The 12,600-nt window shown below is 30.6% G+C and overlaps 1 protein-coding gene across 12 annotated transcripts in view; it reads left to right on the top strand.

The window, feature by feature from the left end:
• LOC135840476 (calcitonin gene-related peptide type 1 receptor-like) overlaps nt 1-12,600 on the top strand; it is a 123,930-nt gene that overhangs the window by 27,392 nt on the left and 83,938 nt on the right. For 10 of the 12 annotated variants that reach the window (XM_065357052.1, XM_065357050.1, XM_065357049.1 and 7 more), the window contains one exon: nt 6,304-6,406. The exons of 1 other annotated variant lie outside the window; for it this stretch is intronic. In XM_065357052.1, the coding sequence (XP_065213124.1) occupies nt 6,406 (1 nt within the window). In that variant the 5' untranslated portion in view covers nt 6,304-6,405. Of the gene's footprint in view, nt 1-6,303; nt 6,407-12,397; nt 12,597-12,600 lie in introns of those variants that run through there. One more of the 12 variants, XM_065357051.1, reaches the window with a different exon arrangement.

Genomic DNA, 12,600 nt, shown 5'->3' with positions numbered 1-12,600 from the left:
TTTCCAAACATTCTGAAGCTCCTTGCAGATTTTTGGTTTTTTCTAATTTTGAAAAAATTGCCATAAAAGCAGCCAAAATGAAAGTTATATGTAGCTCGTCATTAAACTATACACATCATTTTTGTGACCCATCGGTTCATGTACGAATTTTCAAAATATTTTCTGCCAGTTTAAATAAAAAATTTTCTTCAGAGATGATTTTAAAAGTGATCTTCGTTTGAAAACGCATCAGTCGAAAAAAATATGAAATTGGGAGTTCATCCTACAAGTATTTTTGACTTCCTGAATGAATTGGTATTTGGTGGTTTCAAACCGTTTCCAACGGATTTTCGAGTTTCTTAATTTTTGAAAAATTATCAAAAAATTGCTAAAAAAAAAAAAAAAAAAAACTAGATGCCTTTCTTGGTGACTTATTTGATCGATTGGAACTCTATTTAAGAAACTATCCAAAACATGATCACTCCCCATTATTAATCAAGAGTCATTACTTAGAACTGTTATCAAACTATACAGAATATAACTTATGCTTCACAGATGGTTCAAAAATTTCCAACATTCATACTGGTTATGCTTACTCAATTAATGACAAAGTTCTCAATTTCAAAATTCACAACTGTGCTTCAATTTTTACTGTATTAGAACTCCCTGCCATAAAACATTGCTTAATAGATATAATTTCCATTCAATCAGAAAATAAAAAATTCTTAATCCAAAGCGACTCTCTAAGTTCACTGCTATCCATTCAAATAGTAGATTATGCAACTAGGGAGATAATGTGATTTTCAACAAATTTTGAGGTTTATTTCCCGAGCGAAGCGAGGGAAGTAACTCAAAATGGTTGAAGATCACATTATTTCCCTTGTTCCATAATATATTTTACGTTTTTAAGGGAGAAAATTGCTAGTTTGTCCACCGAGCGATTAGCGAGCGGGAGATAATGTAGCGGATTATCTCCCTAGAAACGTAAACATTTTTTCTGATCATCCCATAGTCCAAGACATCCATAAGTCCCTTTTTAACCTTCAAAATTATAATCACTCTATTAGCTTCATGTATATGTTCCCAGCCACATAGGTATCACTGGAATTGAAACTGTTGATAGACTAGCAAAAACAGCCACTGCCCCCTCCCCTTTTACCTCTCTCACTCCTGATGATATTAAATCTCTAATCACTCACAACACATTTACGAACTGGCAGAACTTTTGGTCACAACAAACTTCAAACAAACTCTTCCAACATAAAAAAACAACCCTCCCCTGGAAAAATCTAGGCCACTTGAACAGAAAAGAAGAAATCCTCATCACTAGACTAAGAATAGGCCACACAAAAATTACACATAACCCCATATGCCAAAAAGAACCAAAACCCCCACGCCAATTGTGCAGAAACGAACCCACATCCATTCAACACATACTTTTCAACTGTCTTCAACTAAAACAAAACAGACTTACACTACAGATAAAAGAAAACCCACCTACAATCCCTGACGAACCCTCTGAAATACAAAAATTCATTTCCCTAATAAAAAACACCAACCTCACATTCCACATCTACCCTCCCCCCTCTCACGAATGTAATAACCCTGTAATTATAAACACAAAAAAAAATTATGATCAAAAGTAGACAATAAACAGAAATTAAAACTTAGTAGGTATGGTTGAAGCGTTCGTAAACGACAAATAGGTATCTCATGTACCTTAAACATAAAATTAATAATAACTCGAGATCACTCTGGACTTTCAGTGTAAAAATTATTGTCCATGATTAGTCCATTTGAAAAGTATTAGGTATCTTGACTTACAAAGTGGTAAAAACAGTTAGGTACAGGTAGTCAAAAAATCGATGAAAAATCTAGATCACTTTTTTTCAATACAGTGGAATCGCGATAACTCGAACTCCGTTCACTCGAAAACCTCTGTAACTCGAAGGTCTGTGTCTTCAACTCCCCATAAGACTCAATGCAAAATTCACCTCGTTATCTCGAAAACTCCGATAACTCGAAGTCAACTCCTTTCCCTTCAGCTTCGAGTTATCGAGGTTCCACTGTAATTGGAGCCATAGCATACTTAATTGGTCAAAAGTGGCTACGCCTCTTTTTTTTGGCTTCTCAAAATAGAGATTTGAATAAATTGGGTAAATTATTTTGAAATTCACACGAATCATTCTCATCGAAAAATTTTATTTATGCCTCCTATATTTGTGCGTATGTTTCCTAATAGAAGACTTCATCGAACAGTGATTTTCATGAAACAGTCAATTTGTTTGAATTCCTTTCCAATATTTTCAGCGTCAAGTATAGGAAGGCTGGGTAGCAATACGAAAAATATTACAGAGTTTATTTTTTAATAATGTTTCATATAAGTATTTGAAATACGTGCGTGTAGAAATATTTTTATTCACTTGACGCTGTTAGTATAACATGGATGGAATTTTTTCATTAAATTTTTCATCGCGCGAAAACCTTTTTCGTTATGTGGAGGATTTTTTTAAAATGAAAAATCGAAAAGTAATATTTATTTTACGTTACGTGTAGTTCGTTGTGTAAAAGAATCATTTTGTCGCGTATGAAAAAAAAAATTAAAAACTTAACTTACCTACCTATACTATGTATTTTTTATGATCAGTTTTTTCGTCAGATGTGACGTGTAGCTTGCCTAAGTATCAAAAGGTTGCACATAGATGCTAAGTACAGGAACTTACAAAGTCACCTGACTGTTCGCTACTTCGGCAAGTTTTTAAAGAAGCAGTAATTTTATTGACAAATAAAGAAAATTGAAGAATCAATTTGATAACATATGTTGCGAATTTTGACGTTTTAGTATCTTTGTATTTCTCTATTCGATCTTTTTTTTTTTTTTTATTCTTGATTTTTTAAAGAGTTGAAATTAGGAAGGAATGTAAGTACAGATACCGTAAATTGGAGCGAGATTAGATATTTGGAAAATACTCGGATTAAGATTTTTAGATATGAAAAATTATGAAAAACTTTATTTAAAAAATGCGGGAAGTTCAAACCTTACTCGGAAAACTGAATGAAAAACATTTTCATAAGAATTACTGATTTTACAAAAAAAAATTACGTCTGCTTTTTAATCTTATTTTTCAAAAAATGCTTACTTTTCTGCAAATAGTTTTCTTGAAAAAGCTTTCTCAGGCGGGTACCACTATCGAATCGAACAAAGCAGCAGTCGAGTGTTTGTCGTTTGCTTTGGAGTATAATAGCTTGCCTATTTTGTATTACGAAGGAATTATCGTACTAAATAAATATTGAAATCTTGGAGTCTGAGTGAGTATAGGTACAGGGTGTAGGTACAAGTGACGCGTGGATCATCGAGATAGAGAATTTCCATTAATGTGAAACTGCGAAAATTTCTAAATATCGTTTTTCATTTGAGTGAGTGCAAAAAAAATAATTTTTACTGATTGAAAAATTCATTCGAAAAAATTAAAATACGTTTTAGGCACTTTTAGGTATAAATAGGTAGGTAGTAGAAGATATTACCTAGTCATATTTGACTATATTATTAGGATACATTCCGATGAAATCATTACATCTTTTTCAATCCATATTTCCTTGCTAAATATTACGTTAAGCAGTTTAATAATTTCTTCGAGTTCTTAATGAATTTTTTAAATATTAAGTAATCAAAACAATATTTTATTAATTTAGAAATAGTTTATTTTAGGAATGTAAAAGTCGTTCGTCGAAAGTTGATGATAAGATAATAGCCTATACCTAATCCTGAAAATTAATCTTCATTGAAAGCCGGCGGATTAAAAGAATTTTTGTTTAATGAAGTTTGTATTAAAGAATAAACGAGGGATTATGTGTATATTTTTATGAAAGGTGGGGTGTTTTTTTTTTCAATTAAAAATTAAAAACAGTGTTAAAGTCAGTTTGCATATCGATTTTATGATATTTGAACAGTTGACTTTTTTTTTTTTTTTGCAAATCAATCTGTTTTATTGATATATAATTATAACAAAAAACAAATATTGCTTGGCTTTTAACCGTAAAATTGACTTATGTGAAGATATTTTCTAATTTTTTTTTTCATTAAAATGAAACAGACTATATTAGTAGGTAAGGTACCTATAAAACGTATTCTAGATTTACTCGCTTAAATTATATACGTAAGTAAGTACCTTACACGTCACCTACTTAAAATACGTACAAGTTAATTTACATAAAATGAACAATTATTTTTTGAGAAATTTACAACAACGCGATGCTCATTCGTAATAAACTACTCTCGAAAATGAAGGTACGAAAAACGAAAACACAGCTGCATTTAATATAAAACTTTTCGTATTTTAATAACGAAGTTTTTTACGATAAATATAAAGTCGCGAATGTTTCAATTTTAATCTCACACCGAAAATAAATAACTTTCACAATCATAGTCGAAGATGGAAATTGAAAAATTTTATCACGTGGGCGTACTACCTGTCATCGGAGGTTTTTAATACAATGATCGACGACTCCGGTATAATTTGTTATAATAATAATTCTTACATTACCAATAGCTACCTATATTTTTTCTATGACCGAGTATAGTAGGTAGTAGGTACCTCCCCATATAGGTAAATTGAAATTCATGTTTGTTCAAATGATAGCGACAGCCAGGTAAAAAAAAAGTGAGAAAAAAAACTGATGAAATATCACACTCGTTACACTTAAACACTCAATATTTTCTGGTTAAATTGTTGCCGAATGTTTCTGAAAATTTACAACCAACTGTTGCGTGTAAATTGAAATATATGAAGTCGTTTCCCTCTAACACTCGAGAACCGACAAGTTACACAACTTTTTGAGTCACCTTGTGTTAGAGGTACGTAGGAAAAAAACAACATTGTACGTCGTGTTTGGCAGCGTTTTCGGCATAAGGTTCGAAATCTCCGGAGAGTTCTTGAAGTGAAAATTTTTCAAAAACTTGAACCTTGTAAAAATAATGATCGACGGTTAAACTTTATATGTTGGCAAATCGTAGGCAATGAAAATTTCCTGTATAAAATATCTATCAAATATTGGATTAACGTTTTCAATTAAGCGTATTGAGTTCGTATAGTACCTATACCTACGAGTACGTCTCTATACGTAAAACCGTAATACGAGAAGGGATAGGGTAACGTTAGTTAGGTACCAGGATGCCTGGATAAATTTTTCGTTCAAGTTGAAACGAATTAGAGTAAATTACTTGGGCTTTTCGATTCGAATTCGACACCTTTTAAAACGCAGACGTGTCCCTTTCGCGTACAATAACTCAATGTCCCGATGTAGGTACAGGTACACGTTTTATCACTTAAAATGTATTTTTTGCCTCGTTCGCCATACGACGGACATCATTAAAGAATTTGTTTTCAAATTGTTCCCAATTTTGCTATTCGATTCGCAATTACGCGGCGAGCTGAATTCGCAATTAAACGTGTAAAGTTTCGACAACTTACTATATAAAAGGTACATATAGATGCAATTTACCTACCTGCGTAGAATTTTCCCAAGGATTTTATTGTCTCGTTGCAATTATCCGTTGAAAAAACACACCACGAGTAGCTTTTTATTCATTTTTCATTCGTGTAGTTTTCATATTATTCAAAATGTACCTAAACGTCGTTTCGAAGGTTTTAATTCGATTGATTTATGTATAAGAAAGTTGAGGCGAGAAATCGCGTGATCGTGAAAAATGTGCGATTTTGATGAAAAGCACCGACACCTGTTGGTGATTTGTTTCCTATAAAATATTTCAACCAAGCTGTCAATATAATATTTCGACAGAAGTAGGTATTTTTTTCATTTTTTTGCAACAAAATAACAAAAAAAGTAAATAGAAAAGTTTGCCCGATGTTAAAGGTTATTTATGGTTGCAAGAAATTAAAACCTGAATACTCAATTTAAAAAGTTTCGTTGTTAATTATTTTTAATGGAATTAATAAGCGACATCAGTTGACAAACTTTTAGACTTTTGCCATTAATCACCCAACTTGCCAATCAGTATAATTTGATGAAAGATAACCCGACCGAGTCCTTAAATTTTTTCTAATAAAAATTGATTTAAAAAGTTTTCTGTTTTTTGGTCGAATTTTAAATGATTTTAACAAAATGCAGCTTATAATTAGCATAATATTTATTACGATTCCTGAACTTGAAGCAAAAAATAACACGAGGTAATATATTAACTCGAAACATAGAACAGGACAAGGTTTGCTACACTGTCGTATAAGTAAAATAGTATACATGTGTAATTATGCATCCTTTATAAATTCGACCCAGTTGTAATAAAATTTGTATTTATTTTTTCAGATGGTGCGCAAGATGAAATGGTTGAAAAGTGTCATATAACGCTTCTAGGCGTCGTTAGGTTTATTAGGGTTGCGGCATAAAATCAACATTACTGCGTGAGAAAGTAAGTTCTTAATTATCATTTTTAATGTAAAAGGGAAAATAATTTTTTATTCTATTTTTTTGCAACTTGACCACTATCCTTTCTAATGAGTTCTTCAGATCACATCGTATCGTGTGTTTTTTCGTGTAGAACATTTTTTCTTTGTTTCGTACTTCTTCTTTTTCTTCTTCTTTTGGTTTTTAACTCTATCTAATGAGAATTATATGCTGGCTTCGTTCAGTTCGTTCGCCATCGCAGGCGTATAAACAGTAAACACAAATATTTTGAATGTGAGCAACATGGCCAACTAGAAGATTGTTCATTTTAAAAAAATTTATTATTACGGTTCTCGGTGCTGAACATAAGATTATCATTCATAGTGGAAGAGAGGGAGCTATCCTAACCAGTGAAGAAAATTCTGGGCCGGACGGGAAAAAACCAATACAACATTCAAAAGTACGCACATCTTTGAAAAAAACTTCAGGGTTGAATTTCGTTTTTCGATCATTTGCAGAATTTTTGTGGATTGAAATTTGACTCGAGGGACCTTTTTGTACTGCCAAATCCCGATTTGAACGAAACCAACCTAACCAAATTTCAGACCCTGAAGTTCATATTGGTACTGAATTTTTGAAAATTGCTTTTTAAAATTCAAAAAGCTGTTTTTAAGGGCGATTTTGGAACTTTTTTCATGCAATATACTTAAATTTTTTGAGCAAAGTAAAGTAAAGTGAATAATGTCTTGTTTTTTTTGTTTTTTGTCAAAAATTGCAGAAGAAAAGCCTTTTTTCGGTCAAAATTTTCAGAAAGGCCTAGATACTTTTTTGTGGCAAAAAATCTGTTTTTTCGGGTTGTCAAAATTACTAAGCGAAAAATTCTATGATTTTTTTTCGTAAAAACTGTTACAAAGAACCATTTTTTGTCAAACTGCCAAAAATCTATTTTTTTGTCTTTTTTTTTTATAGAAAACGGTTTTTATTCAGAATTGCAAAAAGTTTTACTTTTTTGTTAAAATTGTGAAGAAATATCAATTGTTTGTCAGAGTTGTCAAAAAGTTTGTTTTTTTTTTCAACTTGAATTTCGCAAAAAGTCTTGCTTTATTGTCAAGATTTCAAAAAAAAATCCTGCATTTTTTAAAATCAAAGTTGCTAAAAAGTCTAGTTCTTTTCCAAAAAATTCAGGAAAAACTTTTTTTTGTTCAAAATTTCCAAAAAGTCTGGCTTTTTGTGTGCTTGCTTTTTGCCAGAATTATGAAAAATTCATTTTTTAAAGAATTGTGAAAAAGGCTCATTTCTTTGTAAAAACTGCCGTAAAATCCTGTATTTTGTGAATTTGTCAAAAAAATATATTTTTTGTCTTATTTTTAGGTTGAAATTTGCAAAAAAAATCTTGTTCATTTTGTTGGAAAAAATCTGTTTTTTTTTTGTTTTTTTTTTTACAAAAACTGCGAAAAATGCTGCTTTTTTCCTAAAAATATTGTGAAACAGTCCATTTTTTTGTTTGCCAAAGTTACAAAAAATTCTATTTTTTTATTGAAACTACAGGAAAAGCTCGTTTTTTGCGCAGTAACAAATTATTTTTATACAACATTCTTTTTTTGGGATCTGGGTTGGCACTTAACGCCAACAGTATTATTTTTTTCACATGAGAGAAAGTTTTTCAATTTTCAACTACATTTTTTAATAAATGAAATAAACATGAAGTAGATACCACTATTTCACCTTTTCTTAATTAATTTTTTTCCTCTACCTATTTGATTCACCTATTTCATTTTTTGCTCGCCTTTTCTTTGAAAAACGTTTTTCACAATTTCAAAGTTTATTTTTAACGCAACAATAATAAGTTACACATCAGTAGAATTTTAAAGTAGAGATGAAATATAAGTTAAATGGGTTCTTTTTTTCAAATGTTATAATTACGTCAAGTGATGTGTCAAGCGTACTCATTGCTTGAAGTTTTCACACCAACAACACTTTTCTAAGCAAGTCCCTGACGGAAAGAGAATAGAAACAATTTATTTTGAAAATTAATAATAGAAAAGGATCCAACTATGTAGCTCACTTTTCAGAAAAAAAGTAAAGAAAATGTGTAGTTACTTACCTAACTTACCTCCGACAGGTGACTTTCTTTGTTTAGAGAAATATTTCTGTTTGTTCGTTGTAAAAGAAGAATATGACCTCAGCTACTCGAGATTTTTCTTTTTATCTGGTTGGATGAATTAAAAGAGAATTATTGGACTTGAAAAGGTATAATAAGTCCATTCGACTATTTTACTCATATTTATACCTAGTTGTTTTTTAAACATATAAAACATCATAATCCACATACCTTGATCAGCTTTTAACAAGTTTTGAAAACATTAAATTAGATTTTTCGCTACATTATAGTCTACACACACGTGAACGTGATAAACGATAGGTAGTTATTCTAACATGTTTTTCCCTTTTTGTACGAATTCCGTCGTTTTAATCAATTTAAATTTTTAATAAATGGAAGTCGATGATGTTTTTTGAATTAGAAAGCAGATATCTATTAAGAATACACGACGTTCGTTTAAATGATAAATTATATGCATCCGCTTGAATAATTTGATTGAAAAGCACGAGGTACAAATTACATTTTTGTTATTATTGCATATTCCAAGTAATGAAATAGTTTTATACGCGGTATAAAGTAGAATGAAGTAGGTATGGATACCTACTTAGATATACATAATTAGATAGTTCGACGATCATTTGTTGATCGTAGAAATAATAAACATCGCAGCGAAGCAATTTGTTTCTTCATTAAATACATCATATTCAATTCTTCGATTAGGTACCTACCTTATATTTACATACCTATCTATTTAGATCAACAGCTATATTTAGATTGGTGAATATTAATTCTCTAAATCAACATTAAGTGCTATATCTAATGGTGGTAGTTGTAAAGAAAACATAAACAAAGTTAAAACTTTTAGAGCAGAAAGGCAAAACTCGTACCTAGATTTTATTTTCTAAATGAATTCTAAAAAGTAAGCACCATTGCTGAGTGCTACGCGGATACTTTAGGATTTTTAAAAATACAATTAGTAGGTACCTAGCTTTCATATGCGAGATTTTACTTTTTCGTTGATGGCTAATTTTGACTCCTCTTACCACCTTTCTTTCACTTCATTAGAAGTATAAGGTATTAATTTTTCGAATTTTTCTGCTCTCGATCGTAATAAATTAATATTGCTGCACTTTTTCATTTTTCTTCCATAACTTTGAATTTGCCTATTCATTTAAAATCTATTTTACAAATATCCACGTGAGATGGTTACGATACATAATTATATACATACTCTTTCAAAATGCAGGTAGGTAATGTGGTACTTGTGGGTACTAGGTAGCTAGTTCAAGTACCTATGTATCTATACTGCAACATTCTGATCTTTTGATTTCTCGACGCTGATGTGACAATGCAAATTGATAATATTTCAATGTTTTTTCAAACAAATTGTTATCAGTGGCGAGTTGTATAGTAACTTTACTATAGAGAAGTTAAAATAACTTACAGAATTAGATTACTATGTGAGACATGTATAGGTCTGGTAGTTAACAATTCAAATTTATGTACTTTGTATTTGAAACACTCGTATTACACCAACCTATTCACGATCAGATAAATAGTCTAGACAGTATACACGGACGAATACCAAAAAGCATGTAGTTGTAAAGCTGAACAAAAACCTACCTACCTACGATAATTTTGAGGACGAACGTAGTAAGCATAAGTGACCTGCTGGGAAAGTTTCCTATTTATGGACGAAGAGGAAGGGAAAGGTTCAACAATAAAGCAAATTTAAACTTTGAAAATGGGTCTGTGTTGTACATATAAATATAATACGATAAGTAGGTATACTTTGTGTTTCAGGGTAATTTGAACAACAATTTTCTGTAAATTTTATACTTGAATTGTAGTTTTCTTATGTTCCTCGGAAATGAAAGGCCGAAAATACTTACTTATACCTACGCATGATATCTTTCTTCATGCATTTCCAAATAATTTTTTTTTTAAATTTACAAAAATAGAATAAGTATGTACTTACGTGTACCTATAAAAAATTTTAATGACATTTCTGATAAATTCAGCTTTTACTGGCACTTGTTCTCAAAAATTATAGTACTTACCTATGAATAGGTGTCTGGTTTCAAAATATTTTGTCTGATTTTTCAGAGCTTGGGAAAAAATTGCAATCATGAATTCAATTTAGATATTTTGAGTAATGTGGGTAGCTACATTGAGGTTGATCTTTAGATCTCGAGTCTGACTTCTGAGAACTTGGAAAAAAACCGGTCAATGTCAAACTTTCAAAATTGACTCCTCAATTTTCTAGTATTTTTTCAGTTATTTGTTTTCTAAAAAAATCAATTTTCCTATTAATTTTTCAGTGAATTTTAAAACTGATTTTCCAGTCATTCTTCTGTGATTTTCTCAAACCAATTTTCTAGTCATTTTTCAAAATAATTTTTTATTTCCAATGACCACCCTATATCAGTGATTTGTTAATACTGATTTCTCAAAGAGTTTAAAAAAAAATTCTGTCATTTTGTCATAGAATTTTTTCTGGTGATTTTTCAATCAATTTCCTTGAGATTCTTTTTTGGTGTTTTCATTATTTTTTGGCCAAATTTCCCTCTAATTTCTCACTGATTTTTCAATAATTTAATCAAACTTTCAAGCAAAAAACAAATCTAGGTATTCATGATTCAAAATTTTCCTTTCGTGGAAGATTTAACATCTATTTTACAGCTTTTCCTGCGCATATTAAAAAGAAGATTAGAGAGCTTTTTTTTTCAATAAAAAATAATATGGGTTGTGGAAGTGGGATAAAATTTCAGCGTTGGTGACCAAAAAAACGTGTTCGACTTTCGACGAATTTTTATGTAAAAAGAAGTCTCAGAAATTCAAAAATCACCACCCCTTTCCTCTATCTTGCTCCAACCCCCCCCCCAAAAGTAAAACCATTTAACGTTGATTACTCGAGCTTTTTCAGAAGCGAAACATTGCCAAAAAATGGACACCAAAACTTTACACAAGTTTTTTTTTTTTTGAAAAAGTGACTTAAAAATCATTCCGACTGTTTGACCGATTTTCACGAAAAAAAAGTCTCGAGAATTCAAAAATTTTGATCTCACTTCTCTATCTTGCTCTAGAAAATTTAAAAACGTTCAAACTGGACTACGTACTCCATGCTTTTTCAAATATGAAAAAATTGACACATGACACCAAAACTTTAAACGTGTCTTTCTCGAAAAATTGATTTTGGCCTCCAACACTGAAACCTTATTCCACGGCACATTATTTTGGATCAATTTAGACTCAATTTGGAATTTGGATTATCAGATAATTTTATCATCTTTGTAAAGAAGACTACATATTCTTCAAAACGATGCAATAGACTTTTAAAAAGTTACAAAACCCATCATTTGGAAACTTTTTTCTCTAAAAATGGTCATATACCTATATGATTGAAAATATTAATTTTAATAATAATACCTCATAGAAATTGTTTAAAATTTGATATACGTGTTTTCAAGGGTCGGGGGTATTCTCACAAATATGCGTGGGGGGGGGGGTTCAAAAGCTTTGCAACATTAAAAAAAATCTGAAAGTTCGATTTATAGAGTTTAAATTTTTTATTCAATATTGTTTTGAGCTTTGAGAAGCTGAAAATTCCTCCCTACCCCCGCTTATTTACTTACTTCCTTACTTATTTACTAACTTATCAAATGTTGATAATGATTTTAAAAAAAAACAACTTTCAAATCGTGTTTATTTTGATAAATTAATGAAGTTACCAATAAAAAATTGTTTGTAAACCCAAACTACACAATCATAATAATATGTTCTGCATTGTTTCGAACACGTGTTTCAAGTCATCTGATGATTTTGTTATCTCACTATATCAAAATGTTTTTTCCTGTTATTTTCAAAGAATTTATTATGTAGCTTCTTACTCATTGGGAAACTGAAATGTGAATAGTAGAAGTGTGTTTGATAGAGGTTTTAATGCCATATGTAGGTTACACGTGCAGCATTATTATTGTGAAAAAGAATTGTTCAACTTTATATTTTAATTGTGAAAGTTTCAATTTTGATTTTTTCTTGCCAAAAAACGCTAAAATACGTAACTAGCGAAAATTTTTAAATTGACTGTGCAAGACATCAACGCAATGATACGGTAA

Source organism: Planococcus citri, chromosome 3, assembly GCF_950023065.1.
Source record: "Planococcus citri chromosome 3, ihPlaCitr1.1, whole genome shotgun sequence".
Classification (NCBI taxonomy): domain Eukaryota; kingdom Metazoa; phylum Arthropoda; class Insecta; order Hemiptera; family Pseudococcidae; genus Planococcus; species Planococcus citri.
The sequence above is the reverse complement of the archived record's forward strand: the minus strand, read 5'-3'. Positions and strand labels throughout refer to the sequence as shown.